Source organism: Nannospalax galili, unplaced genomic scaffold, assembly GCF_000622305.1.
Source record: "Nannospalax galili isolate Female #2095 unplaced genomic scaffold, S.galili_v1.0 scaffold192, whole genome shotgun sequence".
Lineage (NCBI taxonomy): Eukaryota > Metazoa > Chordata > Mammalia > Rodentia > Spalacidae > Nannospalax > Nannospalax galili.
In genome coordinates, this window is record NW_008331810.1 from 2,389,348 (window position 1) to 2,409,630 (window position 20,283).

At 43.8% G+C, this 20,283-nt stretch overlaps 1 protein-coding gene across 1 annotated transcript in view; it reads right to left on the reverse strand.

The window, feature by feature from the left end:
* The window catches only part of Dscam (DS cell adhesion molecule), a 625,182-nt gene that overhangs the window by 249,463 nt on the left and 355,436 nt on the right, over positions 1–20,283 (reverse strand). Inside the window, exons 9-10 of the mRNA XM_008826928.2 lie at positions 18,908–19,186; positions 321–440 (exon numbers count right to left, since the gene is read on the reverse strand). Coding sequence (XP_008825150.1) covers positions 321–440; positions 18,908–19,186 — 399 coding nt within the window. The remainder of the gene's footprint in view (positions 1–320; positions 441–18,907; positions 19,187–20,283) is intronic.

Genomic DNA, 20,283 nt, shown 5'->3' on the forward strand with positions numbered 1-20,283 from the left:
TAATTATATTAATTCAACTGTAAACCTAAAAATTTACAGCCAATTTTGAAAATGATGCATCCTACCTCAGGAAACCGTTATTGAATATGTCAATTGTGTTGTAATGATATGCTTCTTCTAAGTATGTGGTTATTAAATAAATAATTTTAAAAATAGATTTAAAAAAGAGATGCATCTTAAAAAAATAAAATAAAAAAGAAGGGTGGGAAAGGCTGAGGTCAAATGATGCAGCTACTTAAGAAACATCTCTGAGTGGACCAGAATTCTTAAGGACACAATGTATATTTAACACACAACAAATAATCCAAGTAACTTCATACCTTTTGAGAACTTCCACACGATAGTGGGCACAGGGTAACCCTCAGCCGAACAGTTTAGAATCACTGCCTTGCCATAAATCCCATCCTGGTCCTGAGGCTGAACCACAAATTTTGGAGGAACTGAAATGAGAAACATCACCTGTCATTCCAACAGGACCACAGCTGATTTAAGTTGTGACTTTATAAAACAGTGATTTCTAGACATCTTCAACCAAAGAGAATGTTTTACATAAATAAAAAAACAAAACAGTTTTTAGGCGGCACAAAGGAGGGAGGAAGTCCCGTGCTGGCCATTTTTCTTCCACACACCCACTTTAGTAGGGCTGTTTTGTGATCGGCTAACTGGCCTCTTCATAACCGTGTGGGACTTTGACCAACCCAAGAGCATGTGACCGTCTGCTTTTGATCTGTGCTGCTTATGATCGTCAGGGGTTCAATCCATACAAAACAGAATCATAGCCAATATGTAAAGGGGAGAAATATGTTTGTTCCTCAAATGGTACTTAACCAAGGATGAGAGTTTCTATTGGGTAGGGACTGTTCAAAACCAGTGGTGACCATCTTCTAACAGATGATGAAGGGAGAAATCAACAGGCATCCCTCAAAGAGGGCAAGGAATGTGCAAGGTATTGAACTTTCCCCAAGACATCTCAGCAGGACACATCAGCCACACTTCCTGATATGTTAGAATGATTCAGGGACAATGTGGTCCCATGGATAGTGGTCAGTTAATGAAGGGCACCAGAAACACTCTCTAGTGTACTCACAAACCCCACTTAATGCACACCTGCAGAAGGAACACAAGTGCCTTGTGGTAAACTACCAGTATTTCAGCAGTCTGTGAGTCTTAATGAACATTCTAGAAAAGGTGACATGTGAAAGTGGAGGTTTCTCGTGGGGTGGACTCTCACTGAGGGCGGCAGAGTGTGAGAGGAAGTAGATTAGGACACTGAGGATTAAATTTAACATATGAAGAAACTTCCCTTCCCTCCCACAATTCCTGGTAAGACTAATCTTGCCTGTCTTATCATTCCAGAATTCTCTGTTTTGAGACACACACACGTGGACCTATGTGCTATAGTCAGAAAATATGCTAAGAGTTGATTCATTTATAACTATAGGTACGCCCAATTTTGAAATGAAAACATTATATAGCAGTAGGATCTGCCATATGGCTTAACTGCTGATTTTATTCAAGTAGATAATATTTTGAGAAAATATATCCAAGAAGACATATGTCTATTCTGAATAAGTAATAAGGGATGAGCACCATGGTGAAGAGATTATTTATAGGAAAATTCTGGAGATTATATAGGGATAATTGTCTTTCTGACCTCCCTTGTCCTCTGACTTCATTTCTTCCTTTCAATTTTTTGTTGTTTTTTTTTTTTTTAGATACAGTTATGCTAACCCCAAGTTGGTTTCAAAGTCTCCATTCTCCTGCCTCTGTCTCAAGAGTTTCAAGATGGTAGGCATGTACCACCACCCCACCCTAAATCTTCTGATAAAAATGATCAGTCACCTCTGGGGTAGATTCAAAGATTAAAATGTTACACTAGACCCACATCCATAGGATGGAAAGCAAAGCAAATTAGCAACAAATTCTCCTAGGAAGAGGTGCCTTGTCTGATGGATAAGGTAGACAGCCTCTTGCATTTCCTCTGGAAAAAGATCCAGCTATTGGTCTACGGACCCGTCCCTCAACTTGGCTCTAATCTAGAGAACTGTTACTCGGAAACTAATCAATCAATAGCTGATATGTCACTGTGGATGGGGAGCTTTCACACTTTCCCACCTCTAGAATTACAGGCCATCAATCAATAGATGCTGAGGAAGGGAGAATCAGTTTTCTCTCCCCTGATAGGCTATCCAATCCCAAGTGGTCAGCCCTAAACACATAAAGAACACCGAATGGACATTTTTATATGTATATATGTTTATTCACTAATAATCATCAAAGAAGAGGATAAGAAATTGAGATGCAGTGGAGGAGGATGTGGAAGTAGTTGAAGGGGAAGGACGGGTGGAAATGATACTAATGTGGCACTCATGTATGAAATTAAAGGAATAATGCTTCCAGTGAGAAGCAAAGTAAGAAAAGTCAAATATATTTATCAACCAAAAATCTTATCGAAGATTTCTATATAGTCACTATCACACAGTAAGTTTAATGTAATTATGAATGGAAATGGCCCCTTGATTAGTAAAATAATTCTGTGTCATTACTAAAGACTTCTCAAGACACTGGTGTCTTGTGGGGTCCCTGGGGGCTCTCTGAATGTGCCCTCCTCTCCCATAACAGAATTCTCTCTGCAGATGCCCACACTGTTCCATGCGAGTTCTGAATTTCTATAAGGAAAATAATTAATAGTCAGACATATAGTCATTCATATATCAAGCACTTGAGACCACAACGTGGAAGAAAGTGTTATCTATTATGAAGTGCATGACTAAGCAAGACCCTAATATGAAAGGGAAGAGGGCAACACTGGAACGCATACATCTTTAAAAGCTGGCAGAAGATGGTCTGGACTTAAATATTCAGTGCTGAAGACATCAGCATGTATACAGGGCTCTTTTCGGAGTTATGATAACACTTTGAGGCTGGGCTCATCTGATCACAGGACCTCACACTGAGCAGCTGAGAGACTGGATCAATCAGGCCACATGTCTGTAAGGATGTTCTGAGTTTGTTTCTGTCTGGTAAGAGGTGATCCCACTGGATCCTTAGAAGAGACTGCATCAGGTTCTAAATAAAAATGTCCCGCCCATCAAGAAACTAACGTGGAGATAAAAGGCATGTAGTCCTTTGGGGGTGTTCACTCCTTTGAAGCATCAGCAAAACCAGATATAACTGAAATTCCAAAGAAGGCAGAGGATTTGATGAAGACCCAGTGTTTCATTCAGAAGGAACCGCCTCAATTTGTCTGTTCTTGTGTGCTGTAAGTGCTGTAAGAACTGAGTTCCTACCATTAAATGAATAGATTATTTAAACTGATGAAGATCTGGGGTTGGAGAGATGATTCAGCAACTGAGAGCATTGGCTGCTCTTGCAGTGGACCTGGGTTCAGTTCCCAACATCCACGTGGCAGCTAACAACTGTCCTTAACTCCAGTTCCAGGGAATCTGACGCCCTCTTCTGACCTCCACATGCATTGCACAACATGGGTGCACTTACATGCATGCAGTCAATACACTCATATGCATAAAATAAAATATAAATATAAAAATAATAAAAATAAAATATTTAAGATAATAAAGCTCTTTGGTCAAGAACTAGCCTGATCCACAAGTTTGCACTACAAAGTTCAAGAAATTTTTTGAAAAACAAGAGTTCTCTTGGAATCAATTTTCCATCAAGTACCTTAGTAATAGTAGTGAAGGTGGATGTTTACTAAGCCCTAGGTGATGTCATATATATATTTCAAATGCACACCCCTCCCAAACTGGCACTTGGCCCTGTTACCACCATCTGTTAGGGTTCCCAAATAAATTAAGAACTGTATTTCAAATTCTCTCCTTTTATCTCCTTGTATCCAGTGATTTTGCCTTGAAATGTCTCATGTATCCTCAAGTTCTCTCCATGTGCACAGCCACACTCAGTCACCGTGGGTAAGTAGTCTGGGTGTGTGCAGGACAGCTCCCTCTGTCTGGTTTCAGCACCCCAGAGCTGGACAGCTCTATCTACTGCAGAGCTGCTCTCTTTCTGCCCCCTCTGCATTCCCCAAAGTGACAAACTTACTCCCTTTCTCTACTGAGACCCAAAGTACAGGAGACACCTGTTTGTCATCAAGAGAAAGGAGCCAGCACAGACTGGCTTTACATCTCTATCCTCCAATCCAGAGCACTGAATTAAAACCTCAGCACCTCAAGAGCTGTTGAGAACCTATTGCTGAGGCTTGGCTCAGAGGGTCTCACTCACTCAGAGGGTCTCACTCACTCAGAGGGTCTGAGCCGGAACTCAAGCTCCTGCTTTTTTTTTTTTGTCTTTTTGAAGCAGGGTCTCCCTATAGCCCCAGCTGCCCTGGAACTCACTATGTAGACCAGCCTGGCCTTGAACTCACAGAGATCTGCCTGCCTCTGCCTCCCAAGTGCTGGGACTACAGGCATGTACCACCATGTCCAGCTAGTTCCTGCTTTTTTAAATGAGCTCCCAGGTGATACTCAGGCTGTTGGCCCAGACACCGCACTTTGATAAGCACTGTTCTGGATGGTTCCTTAGACAGTACCTAGTAGGACACTAACTCATTACAGCAACTTGGCTCTTTTGTCTCTCTGTTCTTATCGTTCCCTTACTCTGAGATGCAGGACTTACATCTCAATTCATGACCTGCAGCCAGTTCTGAACCTTGAATTCTGCCTTCAAGAGAAACAAAGACACAGAGTGTGAGGCCAGTGTTGTGTATTGTCTGGATTTCCAAGTGGCTCTCCTTCCTTCACCAAGGTGCCACTTGAATCCATTCTCTACGCAGTGACCTAACGGATGCTTGTAAGAATCAAATGGGATGCCGTGCTTCCCTCATCACATGGCCCTCCTCCCCTTGACCCTGTCCAGGCTCCCACACTGCTGTGAAGGCTCTGGGACTTCAGTCCTTGATCCACCGTTTTATTTCCCCGTTCTTCTCCCACAGGCTTTGTCGAAATCCTTCCCAGGTCCTGGCTGTACTCTGGTTCCCATGATGGTCTTGCTTTCCGTCTTCACAGGTTTCTACTTGTTTTTTCTGAACACATTCCTGCTCGTAATGTAGGTCGTGGCTGAGAGCTCACTTCACCTGGGGCACCTCTGCGGATGCTCTGAGATGTCTCTGGACCCTCTATCTCCCCACTGCAGCCTTTATCAAACCTGCTTGGTATAGCTTGTCTAATTGCCCATCTCTCCCATCAGGCTCTTCACCTTCCTTTCCTGCAGAGCCCTGTATCCCCATCCTGTAGCACAGAACTGGAACACAACAAATGCTGTGGACCTGTTGGTGACGGGACCAATGGAGAGGGACATGTTGTTGTTGTTTCCGTTTCATACAATAAGGAAATGGAGTGTGGCTGAGTTTATAAACCGGATCAGGAGAGAACTGAAGCCCAAAGTTGTGGAGTAGGATGGACTCATCAGAACATGGCAGGGACACCGGTTAGTAAGACAGAAAACTCAAAACGGAAGGACAGAACCTTTGGGATTGTCATAAATTGGGTGCAAATTTATGATAAGACACAGAAGTTAAATATTCACAAAGAATGAATATAGGGTTCCCTCTCTGTAAACAGGGAAAGGGTTCAAGTTTTGGGGCTGGAGCGATGGCTCAGTGGTTAAGAGCACTGGCTGCTCTTGCAGAGGACCTGGGTTCAATTCCCAACACCCACACAACAGCTGACAACTGTCCTAACTCCAATTCCAGGGGATCTGCTGCCCGCCTCTGACCTCCACAGGCACTGCATGACATGGGTGCCACTTACATACATTCAAGCAGTACACTCATATACATAAAAAACCAAAACAAAATTGATTTTTATTGAAGATAAACAGAGGAAAAGCTGTCTAGTATTGGCGGAAGTGTACAGACAACTATTACCACCCTCCCCTGGATGGCACTCAGTGGAGATGGTAGCAGGCCGATGTCTAGGTAAGATGTAACTGATGACATGGGTGAGCAAAGCCCAGAGGAGTGTCCATGAGGACACAGGGCCTGGCCACAGCTCAGCCTCTACCATTGCTGCCTTCCTCCCTTCCTCAGCCAGGCAAGTCAGTCTTCTGTTGTCTTAGAACGCACAGGCCTCACCCCTGACGCAGCCTTTCTCCTCTTTGGCCCCTCTGCCACAGGCCTCACCCCTGACGCAGCCTTTCTCCTCTTTGGCCCCTCTGCCTGGAATTCACTTACTACAACCCCCTGTGACTCACTTCCCTCACTCTGGCTAGATCTCTGCATCAAATTTCTTCAGAAAGACTCTCCCTGCAAACTCTGCACACAGAATCATTTCCTGTCCTGCCTTCCCCATCAGCTAACGTTCACAGCACCTGTAGACATCCACTGGTTAACCGGTTCGTTCCTGAGTATTCTCCTCCATTAGGACCTGTGCTCCATGTCCGGGGATATGGCTCAATGGGTAAAACACTTACTGTGCAAGGGGGGAGAGGTTGGATCCCCAGCACCCACAGAAATGCCTGTCCAGTGTGGCAGCCCAATCAAGTGTAACTCGAGGCAGGGGATCCTGGAGCTAGCTGCCTAACGACACTCGCCAAATGGATGAGTTCTGCCCTGTCAGGGAAGACATCTGGTGTCAACCTTTGGCCCCACATACATGCACACATACATGTACACATCCCTGCACACACGCGTGTGCTTCTAAACACAAAAATACATACAAATATGCACACACACATCACATACAGGCACACATAGATCCTGTGCTCCAAAGACAGGACTTGGTGCTGTTTTGGTTGCTGTGGTATTCCTAGCACCCGGGACATTATTATAAACTAAATGTTTAATAAATAGTTCCTGAATGAATAAATAGAATGACACAATGGCATAGCAGTAGCACGGTGGGTTTGTATAATTATATTTTCACCTTTCTTGTCAATGGAGGGCCAATGGTAGGACTTTCAGACATAGAGTTTGTTTGCTTTTCTGCATGGCAGCACGTCTCTAAGGTCAGAAATGGTTGCGCCACCTAAGACAGCGCGAGGAGAGAGTAGTTATTTTAAGCCACGTGGGATATTCACAGGAGCACATGGAGACTGCTTTTTTGCTTGTTTTCTGTACTTTCTTATGATAACAGCTACTTGCATTGACATGAAGTCTTTGTAAACCTTTCTAGTGACGCCGTCCTCCAAAAATGTGCTAAACTTTATACCCAGAGTTTTCAGACCTATGTAAGGAATAACTAAGCACTGGGTCCCCTCTTAGTGAGCTCCTCTGCCTCTGGCTTGCAATTGATCCCAACTCCTATATTTTTCTCAAACATTCACCACACCTGTACCTTTCTGACAACAGTGCAAAGCTAACCACCATGCTGCCCTGCCTGGTTAGGGTCGTCCTGTGGCCTCTCTTTGTGATGCAAGTCCCAATGCCGTGTGTGTGTGTGTGTGTGTGTGTGTGTGTGTGTGTGTGTGTGTGCACGCAGAGACAGGAAGAGATGGGTGGGGGAGGACAGCAACCATTCACTGTGGACCCACTATGTCCCTTATTAGATAGTATCCCACTTTATGAATAAGGAAACAGAAACACAGAAATAATAAGGAATTTACCCAAGACCCCAAGGCCGAGGGGGGAGGAAGCAGCTCTTCACAGATAGGTGGGCCTTCCTTCAGTTCTCTGATGCACAGAGCCACCCTTCAGCTACCCGCAGACCGTTCCCTCTCTTAGGAAAACCCCTTCAGAATTTCTTTCAGTCCTACTTCAAGAAGGAATTTGTTCATGAAACAAGTGGATGGGCCAGCTCTGATTCGGTGTAGACCCTATGGTGTAGCTGTAGGGGGTTGGCCTCAGAAACGATGGTTGGGCCCTGACACCACCCCCTGCTTACTTATTGATTAGAAAGTAACCTCTAATGGAGCTGGAACCTCTCCTAGGAACCCCATGCTTCAGTCAAAACAACTGTGAGAGGTCTGGATGGGGAGTGTCCCCCACGTATTTGAATACCTGGCCTCAGTTGGTGGCACTGTTTGTGGAGGCTTAGGTGTGGTCTTGCTGGAGGAAGCCAGTCACTGGGTAGGGGAACATTTAGAGTCCATAGCCTGCTCCATCCAGCTTCACTCTCTGCTTCCTGTCAGCGCTTGAAGATGTGAGCCCTCAACTTTCTTAGGGGAGCTTCCTGGCTGCTTCCTGCCACCCCTCCCCCACCATGTTCGACTCTTACCCTCTGGAACTGGAAGCCCAATAAACTCTTCTGTAAGTTGCCCTGGCCATGGTGTTTTATCACAGCAACAGAAAAGTGGCTACTACACAATGTTTGCTTGTTGTGGTCTTGGAAAGCCCGTGGAGTAAATCCCATTATGCTAATCTTACTGATGAGAAAATGTAGGCTCAGAGAAATCAGCCATGTCCCCAAGTTCAAACAGCGAGCAGGCAGAGATTTGGGCCTGGTGAGCTTACAGAAACTTCTAGCCTTGGGTCCGTGCCTTCTTTTTTTCCTGACCCTGTGTACATATCAAGACTGATGGAGCTCATCCCTGTGTGAAGCCTTCTGAGATTGTATCAAGAACACCATCTCCCTCTTATCACGGTTTATTTTGCCGTTGTAATTAATAGTCTGTCACTCTGAGGCTTCCGAACCACCCTCTCAGTGACAGCCAATTTCAACCTCTAAAGTCTTCACTTTATTTCCCCGAGGCACATCCTGGACTAAGACTTTAAAGAATATAAGAGAAAGAGATTTCTCAATTCCAGTACAAGATTAAAGTAGTAAGCACAGGGTTTCTTGCTAACTCTTGGCCACTTTCATGTGGATTTATCAATCAAGTCCATCTTTGCATTATTTAATGAACCAAATGTCAGCTTGTGCTCCGAAGTTAATGGCTAAGCCCACAGTTGGTAATGTGGAATGTTCTCTATTCTAAACAGTGATGATGAGAAGAAAGAGTCTTAATTTCACCTAAAAGGTCAATTTTCATTTATTCAATATATGCTGTAGCTAAAGTGGTGATAAAAATCCCCACCTGACTCGGCCATTTTCCTTGGAATTCTGAGACAAAGTGCATCATCTCCAGCTATCACGGGACCCCACCCCCTTTCTGGAGCTATTAACCAGGAGGAGCACACCTTGTCCCAGTTACTATGTATGAAGGACGGACAGGATGGAGCTAAGCAGGAGGACTTGGCACAGTGGCAGTTCATGGAGAAAGTGTCATCAAGCCTTCCCACACAGTCCTTCACACAGCCAGTCAGCAAGGGCAGCAAAGTATCTTCTGCAATGATCACACTCCCCACCCCTGCATCTCCATCCTTCCTGCAGCATCTAACTAAGGTCCCATGTCACTGCTCCCCAGTGGGACTGAGAGGACCTCTGCTCGAGGCGTCTCTGCTCATGTTCCTTCATTCCAATAGATGACCTAACCTTTCATGGATCACATGACTTTCCTGTTTTAAGTGCCCTGATTGATTCCCGTAACCTTGACACTTTTCTCAGGACCCAAGATGTTAGAGATGTGAAAGACAGCTCTGAGCGGACACTGTCCATACACAGCCCAAACTTGCCCTCTCTTCTCTCCCACCCCTCCCAACAGACCTTCCAGACTGCGATGGCTTCCTTTCTTCCTACCTGTCCTCTAGCCCTTTGGGGTCTCCCCCTTGTTCCATCTATAAGTCGCTGCGTTTCTCTATAACTGAAATAAGGTAGTTCCCCTTTCTTTAGCTGTGACTTGATTGCTTGCAACATAATCACGTGATGTCACCCCTCTCTCTCCTACTGGACTGGGAGCACTCCACAAGAGCAGATGAACTTCTAGATCCCAGGGACTATTCCAAGGACTGGTAAGTGGATGTGCTAAGTATGTTATTGCCCAATGATGGAAGAAAGGGGGCGGGGGGAGGATGAAATAAAAACAGAAAAATGTAGCCATTAGAAAACAGGTGCAAACTGCTACATTTGTACCTACCCATGGAAGTTTTGAAGCATTATAGTTGAGAATATTTTCTTTTCTCTTTCAATCAAGTAAAACACAAACACACTGAAATCATCACTGGAAAGATGTTTGAGAAAACAAAATAAAACTGCTAAAAAGACTTTAAGATAGGTCTGTGTCCTGATTCCCTAATGGCAATTTGGGTAACCTCTTCAGAGGATGGTGCGATAAGAATAAGAGGTAGGAATTCGCTAGGCAGTTAGGGTAGAAAAACCCCAAAGAAAAGCAGCCAGTTTCTTGGCTAAAACTCACAATGTCCTTGGGCCGCTTAGCAACATACTCTGTTTCAAAGGCCAAAAATGTTGAAAATATTTGGGAGCTTTTATCTAATCCTCAAAAGATTTTAGGGTTACCTCTTCAGAGCGGGGAATATTAGAGTAGCCAAAAGCCCCATAAAAATAAATAATAAATCAAAAAAGAAGAAAGAGCACATGAAGTTATCAGAAAAAAGTGATGGGGAGATTTGGGAGGAGTTGGAGGGGAGGGAGTGGGCATGGATTTGATCAAAACACCTTATATGCATGTATGAAATTCTCAATAAATTATTTATTTTAAAAAAGACTTTAAGATAAAGATGCTTCACTTAGCTGAGTATCTTATATTATTTAGACAGTACATTCCATTTGACCATTACTTTACCAACTGAAATTAAAAGGAGTTCAGAAGTTACCTTGATTTTAGTTATAATTTACTTAAAGGTGACTAGTTTTTATGACATCAGAAAGATGGCCTATTATGAAATCTATACCACATAAATTCCCAAACTGGTCATGTCATGTTGTTCATTTTAATTAAATTTTAATCAAATATTTTAAGCCTTACAAATTTGTCTTCTTTAAAACTGATTTTGGTTATTCTATGCCATTTACAATTCCACAGAAGTTTCAGAAAAGCTTATCTGTTCACTTATTTATAATTTGGTTTGAGCCTGAGCCTTTAACGGCTGTGCAAGCTCTCCACTTCTATTTATTACCATTTATTTTTAAATTTTATTTATGTGTATGTGTGCATGTGCCTGCTTGTCTGTATGGACATCATGTACATGCAGTACCTGTGAAGGCCAGAAGAGGGCATTAGAACCCCAGGTAAATGTGGGTACGAGGAAGCGCTTTTTACCACTGAGCAATCCCTCCAGTTCCTCAGAAAAGCTTTTCAATGTCTATACTAAAAAGTTCTGCGATTTTGTTAAACATTGGTTTATTCCCTAGCAATATTTGATGTATCTCATTCAAAGATTATCCCTAAATAGTTGATGTTTGAAACAGAATATTTTAATTCTCCAATAAATTTTATTCTTCAAATAAATTCCCAAACTGGTCATGTCATGATGTTCATTTTAGTTCAATTTTAACCAGAATTGTCTCCACTGGTATGTAGAAATAAAACCAAATTTTGTGCATTGACTGTAACATGTGGACTTGTTACATGCAAAGGTTGTGGGTTCTAGAGCAACACTGAACAGAAATGTTAAATGCAAATATCCATGACCTGCTCCCAGTCATTGGGCTGCAAGTGATACCTGTTGTCTCTCTGTCCAGGTACTTCTGTGACCCTGGTGGCTGTCCCCTGCTGCTACTTGCTTGTGAAAGGTTTTTAAAATCGGGAATGTCTTATACCACTCAGAATAGCTAAGATCCAAAAAAACAACCTAGAACAATTGCTGGCGAGGATGTGGAGAAAGGGGATTTGTACCCACTGCTGGTGGGAGTACGAACGGGTACAGCCACCATGGAAATCAGTGTGGAGCTTCCTCAGAAAGCTGATCTACCATTTGATCCAGCCATACGACTCTTGGACATATACCCCAAATACTCTATACCCTACAACAGAAATACCTGTTCATCCACGCTCTTTGCTGCCCTTTTCATAACAGGCAGAAACTGGGAACAACCTAGATGTCCATCAACTGATGAATGGATAGTGAAGGTGTGGTACATACACACAATGGAATATTATTCATCGTTTAAAACATGGAATTATGAAATGTGTAGGTAAATGGGTGGAACTGGAAACGATCATCCTGAGTGAGGAAACCCAGGACCAGGAGGACAGATGGAGAGAGAAGGACAGAGAAGCATGTTCTCTCATAGCTGGATGCGACCGTTGAAATCCTAGATGTGCCTGCTCTAATTTGAAAATCCAGAGAACTCCAAAAACTAATAAACAGCCATAGGTCAGGGAGGCTTCTGGGAGGGGTGGTAGAATGTCATGATATAAGCAGGGGAAGGGGAGTAATAAAGTAGGAATGTTAGATGGGGTGGAGGTGGAAAAGCAGGGCAGAGGAGGGAGGGTGGGGAGGGACAACCAACACTAACGGCCCTTAGAAAAAGCCATAGGGAAACCAACCAGTACAGAAACTTCTTAAAGTACGTTCATACACATTACAGAAAGAGATTAGAAGGAGTTACCTTATAGCAGGGGACTTGCCCCTACTGGTTACCATAGGCTAACAAAATAGACCAATGCCAGGAATGACTCCCTATCTTGAAGCTGTTGACCAGGGGTCCCATAGACCCTCAAACAATACTGGCCACTGCCTCCACCATTGGTTACCCACCAGAACTTGATGATAAGACCCTATTGCTGAAGACATACATGTATGAACCACAGAACAAACAAGGAGAAATCAAGCTGGTCCTGACTCGAAAGCCTCATCTCTAATGGCTAGCGTTCATAGTGCTGGAAGGTGCTGTGCATGCTCCCTGAAGATAAAATTAATCATCGATCTTACCCAGCTATGAATCCTGTGAGCTACAACAACAACTAGCCTGGCAAGATCTGCCCACCAGTGCAGTAGTGACATGAATGTCATGGGAGTAACCAACCACTTTCTAATTGGAATTAAGGTCCGCTTCATAGGATGCAGCCTGTATCTGACATTGGTATCAGGCTTAGGAACTTGAGATTAGACAGGACACAGGGCATCAGGGAGAGCCTAATACTAGTTTTCTGCTAAGTAGATATAGCATTCAGCTGATTTCTAATGACTGATTGTTAATACCCATGGATTAATGCATCTGTCAACTCTCAGCAGAAAGGTTTCCTTATACAGCAGATGGTGATTAACACAGGGAACACACAACTGACCAATGTGCAGAGAACAGGAGGCTGCAGAGTGCTTATCCCTGAATAGGACACCTGTGTCAAACTTCTGCCTCCCAAGCCTCAGGGATCTTTGCAGAATTGGGGGTGGAAAGATTGTAAGAGTCACAGGTAGTGGATGACCACAGGGAAACAGTTTTCTAGACAGCTGATCCGTTACTCATATGAACTCACAGCAATGAGGAGAACATGGACAAGTCCTAGGTAGGCTTGAAACCGCAAAAGCCCAGCACAGACATGGGGAAGTGGGTAAGAAATGCCAACCCCACCTCAGGGAATCAGTGGCAACCAAGAGTTGCTGGGAGGGGGAGATTCAGCCTTATTTTTAGTAGGTCTTAGTGGGTTTACCAGGCTCCAGTGGATGGACTCACACTGAAGGACATTTGGAAAAACTGGGCTTTATCGGCCTTTATATATATATTTATATATTGGCAAATGTTCTATCACTAGGTCGTATCTCATCCCTACTGATTGTTTTTTAATGTTAAACCAAACTGTATTCTAATGAGAAACACCACGTGTTCCTGCTGCCACCGATACTATATGCTGTTAACTCAATGTGCTAATATTTTGTTAGATATTTTGCATATATATTCTTGATAAATATCAGTTTAAATTTTTTCTGTGAAATATCTTAAATTTTTTCATTTTAGAGATGTACTGTCATAATCAAATTTGTGAACTGCTCTTTTCTTCATTATAAGGCAGTCTTATAAACGTGCTCTCTCTCTCGTTCCTCCTTTTTCCTTCCCCCTCTTCGCCTCCTCCCCTCCTTCCTCCTCTTCTTCATGTTCCTCTGTAATAATGGGGATTGAACCCAGGGCCTTGCATATGCTAGGCCAGTGTTCTAGCAGAGATGCATCTGCCCACACCCCTATTCCACTTAAAAATTGATTTTGCGATAGAGACTTGCTAAATTGTCCAGTCAGCCCTTGAACTTGCTGTCCTCCGGCCTCAGTCTCCCCAGTACCTAAAATTACAGGTACACACCAGTTTGCCAAACATAGTATTTCCTTCTTGATATTTCTTATGATTTACACGTGAAGACACCCTGGCCTACCATTGTTTGGGAAAAGTTCTTCATAAAAGTTTCAGTTCCTTTAGGGGCTGGAGAGATGGCTCAGTGGTTAAGAGCACTGACTGCTCTTGCAGAGGGCCGGGATTCGATTCCCAGCACCCACATGGCGGCTATGAACTGTCCTTAACTCCAGTTCCAGGGGAATCCGAAGCCCTGGCCTGACCTCTGTGGCATTGCATGACATGGGTGCACTCACATACATGCAGACAATACACTCGTAGACATAAAAATAATAAAAAAATATTTAAAAAGTTTCAGTTCCTTTAAGAGACACAAAGTTGTGCAGACTGTGGTCTGTCTCATGTCCATTTTGATTATCTGTTCAAATCATCAACCATTTTTTATCTTAATGTTTAATACAAAATGTATGCTCTGTAGTTGCTGGGCAAAATGTTCTATAACTATCAATTAGAGGTGCTGGCCGCCGCTGTTGGTCAGGTCTTCAGTGATACTGGCTTTCCGTTCATCCTGAGTGATGGAGACAGGATCCCAGCTCGTCCTAGTCACAATGGCTGTTAGTCTTCCTCTCCTTGTTCCATGAGGCTCTTCCCACAGTTTGAAGGTCTGATATCAGCTCTGTCCACAGGTCAGATTTTAGTGTCTTCTGGATGAGTTTCCCTTTGTCATCGTAGCACGTCCATATTTATGTGTGTAAGATTCCCTGTCCCAAAGCCTATCTTGTCTGATAGTGGCACAGATTATGAGGGATGTGTGACTGATATTCCATTGCATCTCATTTTACGGTATTATATTTAAAATATATGTGCTACCGACAGCGTGTATGTAAGTCTTGTTCCTTGAGCCTAACTTTTCTTTTAGTTCGCACAATCAGTCCACTAAAGCTAATGTCAGCATTGCTGTGGCTAAGCTTAGGTTTACTATCGACCCGCTTTCATTTTTCCAGTATCTTCCCTGATGCAAGAACCCATTTCCAATCCACCCATGGACAGCTCAGATCCCACAGGGATCTTGATTGCCCCCGTACTGGTCATTCCAATCACCTGACATCTTAAAAATGGCAGCTTTCCTCACTCTTTTTCTGTTCGCCTTGCTCTGGTTTTCTGCATGTTATCGGAGCTCAGTTTCTGAAGACACGACTGTGGCTGGACATTGGCACTTTCTTCTCCACGTTCGCTCATTCTCCTCTCGAGCGTCTCTCTCGATGCTCCCCACAGGAATGCTGTTCTTTGAGGTCATGAACAACACCTTCCTTACAAACAGGGCAGGATTCTTGGCCTTACTCTGGCATGGCTTGAGGCATTTTATCCCCTTTCCTGACCTTCCTATTTCGCTCTCGCACCGGACAGTGCCCTGCAATGTTGGCTGTTCCTTCCCTTGTCTCCTCCCCTGGTTCCTCTACCTCTTACCCTGAACGTTGGATGTTGGCTTCTCTTAGACTTGCATCTCCACCTGTCCTCTCCCCACAGTGCTCTCTGTCACTTCTCTGCTTCTGTGGAGGACACTTCAATCCACCACCTCCTTGATAGGCGAACAGTTGCGTTGTGGTCTGAAAGTAAAATGTGTCCCATGGGCTCCTATGTTTGGACACCTGGACCGCAGTTGGTGGTGCTGTTTGAGGAGGCTTTATGGGAGGCTTGTATGGTGGAAGTGTGTCACCACGAAGCTGGCCTTGAGAGTTATAGGTCAGCCTTGTTTCTAATTTTAGTTCTCTGCTTCCTGGAAGGTACCATGGGAGAAATGTGAAGTGACCAGCCACTGCAAGCTCCTACCACCACGAACTGGCTGGCTTCTGCTACCACATCTCGCCCACCATGATGTACTCTATTCAACGAACTGTGAGCCAAAAAGAATACTTCTTCTAAGTTGTTTCTGTTAGGTATCTGGTCATAGAAAGGAGATAAGGAACTAATAGGACGGGCCTGTAACTATGGATTCTCCATCTTCTCAATTACAGTAAACGTATCTATAAACTTGTGTTGCCTCTAAAACCTCTAACAGAGTCAACAGCTTCTCTTGAGTCCAGCTCTTACAATTTCAATTCCAGGGATGCTCACCTTGCCTGCGTTTCTGAAACAGCCCTATAACGTCTGTCCTTGTTTCCCTAGCTTATTCCATTCCTCACACAGCAGCCAGTGTGGTAATTACAAAGATAAATCAGTGTGCACTAGCACCCTGTTTACAATCACCAATGGCCTCTCTGTGCATATGAAAGACTTCCAAACAGCCACAGGTACAAATTACCCAGGGCACTGGGCCTGAAATCAGGCCACATGTCAGAATCAACCCGGAAGTTTCATGAATGAGTTGTAAGGTCCCAGCCCTCCTCTAAAGATAGTTAATTAGAACAGTCTGCAAATTTGAAGTTAGGTTTCCTTTAAATCTCCCAATGCAATTCTAGTGTTCTGCAAAATCTGAGAAGCTCTAGTCAGCGATTTTGGAGGAAAAGTAATAAAACTTTCCCATGGAGATGGGAGATAGTTCTGTTCCCTGAGCTGAGTGTTTACTGGGTCTGGCTCAGGAACAGAAAGCACAGGTGTGTGTCCTTTAATGTCCTGGAGGTTCTGTGCTGCGCGGGTCAGACGAGATCCTGTCCCCGCCAGCTCGTCCCCTCTGACTTCTCCAGGCACAGTGGCCCACCTGTCCCCGCCAGCTCGTCCCCTCTGACTTCTCCAGGCACAGTGGCCCGCCTCTGGGCATGCTTTTGTCCCTGAAGCTCTGTTACACCACTTGTACCACTGTCCTCTTGGTCACAGCTGGCTGTTGGAGAGCAGTCTGTGAAGCTGCTCTTAAGGTTACAATCAGCTGCATAACCTGAAGAGCTAAGTCAGTTCCACTTCATCTGACCTTGGTCTTAGCCAAAAAAGGTCTGCCTGCCTTTTCTCCAGGCACACCTTTAATCCCAGCACTCGGGAGGCAGAGGCAGGCAGATCTCTGTGAGTTCAAGGCCAGCCTGGTCTACATAGTGAGTTCCAGGACAGCTGGGGCTACAGGGAGACCCTGTCTCAAAAAGACAAAAAAAAATAGTAATACAAAAAACCATCAGCATACATTTTAAATCTATTTTTCATTTCCTGACCTGGATCCTTCAGAGTAGATTATGTTGAAGACAGTGGAGGTGCTCAGTGCTGCCTTTAAGAAACAATGGCAGTTCTGTTCAGATAAAGAATTAGGAAGTGGAGACTACGTTTGCTCCCGTTTTTATTTATCTTCAAAAACGGAGGGAGAAGTGTCCTAATTCTCAAAATCAAAAGCATAGTGTAAAACGACGAAAACACCGGGATACCTGTTTGTCTCTGAATGAAGACCTGCTCTCTTGCTTATTCACTACAAGAGCATTTTTTTTTCCAGATGTACGAAGTTGGTTTCTTCCCATGACATCTAGGTATGCATCAATTGCCTTGTTTTAATGGTGATTAGCAAGACATGAGTTCATGGGGCTGGAGAGATGGCTCAGTGGTTAAGAACACTGGAGGACCTGGGTTCGATTTCTAGCACCCACATGGTGGCTAACAACCATTTGTATGAGGCTCTGACACCATCTTCCAACCTTCATGGGCATTACATGACATGGGTACATTTAAATACCTGCAGGCAATACACTTATACACATAAGATAAAATAATAAATAAAATATTAAAAAAGAAACGCATTCATCTTCAGTAAGAAAAGAAGAGGAGGAGCTGAGGGGCAATGCTAAGGACTGTGGGAGGAGTGGGACCCTCAGTGCCGGGAAGTTTGCTATCCACGGTCCCAAAGATAACAGGAAATCATCCCCTCAAGAGCAGAGACATCCCAATATTTGGGGATTTTAACTGCAAATGATCAGCATTCACGTAACTTTACCCTCCTGCAGGATCTTCCCAATACACACAGATGTTACACCCTTAGAGAATCAGTAAATCACAGAATATCCATGCTTGCAACGTCAAGGCCAAATGACTGCTCACGTCACACGTGCACTCTGACCTTCATGAAGCTTGCTGTCTGCAGCAAGGATCTGAATGAGATCAACCCATTGTAAAGGGATCCAGATCACTGCCTATGCTTACTGTCCATGAGATTACTCTGTTTTAATAGTTGTCCATAAATACCATTGTATTATGTTTAACGTCTCTGTGAAAACTTCCCCAAATAATGATGTATTTAAGCCTAAAGAAAGTGAGGAACAAGGAAAACTGCATTTGTAAAATCAGTTACTTTGTAACTCTTCAGACAGTTTGTGAGCCACAGCACTGGTAAAAGTTTAAGATTAAAAAACATTTTTTTAATTGTATGTGAGTCTGAGTGTGTCTGAGTATGGGTATGTACACGAGTCCCGTGTCTGCAGAGGCCAGACATATCTCATCCCCTGGAGCTAGAATTTCAAGTGGCTGTGAGTGGCTTGATGGTATGGGTTCTGGGAGCTGAACTCAAATTCCCTGCAAGAGACCAGTAAGGGCCCTTAACTGCTGAGCCATCTCTCCATCCCCACAGATGTTATTTTTTTAAAAACCGTTTATCTAAATCGTAAGAAATATGATTAAAAAGCTCTATACACAATAAATACAGTAAGGCAGAGGCTAACACGGTTTGGTCTTAAACACTCACTGTGTTAGGGGGAAGCCATGTTTCATGCATCATCTCATAGGCTTTGTGTTTTGTGGATGTTTTATTGGAAGTGCCAGATGTTAGGCAAAACTTTGTCTTTGAATTCAGTGGACTCATGCTTCCTTTCTATAGCTGTTATTTTTTTATGGGGAAAGGAGAGATTTTCTATTTACGGTTCTTTCCCCAGCATGTCAAGCCACACTGTCTTTGAATTCCTGCTCCCAGACAGCCCTTCTCCGTTACCTCTGACAATCAGCTGGCTTTGGTGTTCCACCGCTGCTGCCTCATTCCGGGCTATGCACGTATAATTCCCATTGTGCATCAGGGAGAGGTTGGAAATCCTCAGGGAGCTGGTGAAGTCAATGTTGTCGATGGTCACCCCAAGGCTCGCGGGGATCGGTCGGCCATCCTTCTGCCAGGTGATGGTGATAGGCAAGTCCCCTGAGACCACCACACATGGGATAAAGACCCGCTGCCCAATGGAGAATCTTGGGAACTCGAAAGGTTGGATGAAAGGTGGAACTGAGGAGACAGGAAAGAGGGAAGGCACTGGTGAGCTGCGTTCTGTGTGCTCTATTCCTAAGTCCTATCCCATGGCTCTGAGACAACATACTGGACCCATGAATATGTGTGCTCTGGGGGAGTGGAGAGGATGCCTCTATTGCTCAGATTTCCTCAGCGTCCCAGATAGAAGGCATGGCTAATTTGTCATGAAGGAAATAGGATTAGTCTAATTTCATGCAATGCATTTTTAAAGTAGAATTATTTTTGCATGGAAAGACTTTAGACTGTGCCTTCAGGGTGGAAACTATAAGAAGGGTGTGGGTTTGGTTTGTCTTTTACAGTTTTGCACATGATTTGAACAAGAGGAGCCCACTTTATTGCTTTGGTTTGATTAGCACTGTAGTGGAACTATGAGCACAGCTTATAGGTTAGTGCTAAAGCTCCTTTGCATGACTAATAACAGTCATAAGTTACAACTACTTATTTTAGGACACTGGGGTGATTCACACCCCTTCATTTTATACATTCTGTCAGTATGATCAATTTAGGAACGACCCGTGGTAAATGGTCTGAGTTGATGGTGTGTGTTGCTGCGTAGCTTTCAATATGGCCAGCCAGAGACTCAGTTCAACTCAGTCCAAAAGGAGATTTTCATAATTTTACCCATCCACAAACTGCTACACTATTTTTCCCTTAAGGTCTGATGCTGAGGGGAAAGGAGTTCAGGGTGAGGCTCCCGCTTGCGCTATAGACAGGGACAGGTTGTGTTAGGTATAGTGGCTCACACCTGGAATTCACTGCGGAAAATGCTGATGGGTTAAGGGTGCCTGTATTTCTTTCACATCTTGCTCCAGATAGCATAAATATTTACTCTCTGTGCAGAGAGTCCAACAAGAAATGGATTTGTATGTTTTGTTATATAAACAATTACATGACTCAGTATCCCGGTCATCATCATCTCAGGCAAGCACTGACTGCTGTCAGCTTTTTGATTATCATCAGAACAGATCAGTTTTCTAAGGGGAACTTTGGAACAAGGATACATAGTTTTCAAGCCAGCTGTGCTACTCAGCATAAGCATTTAGTCCTTCACCAGGCCTCAGTTTCCCTATTTG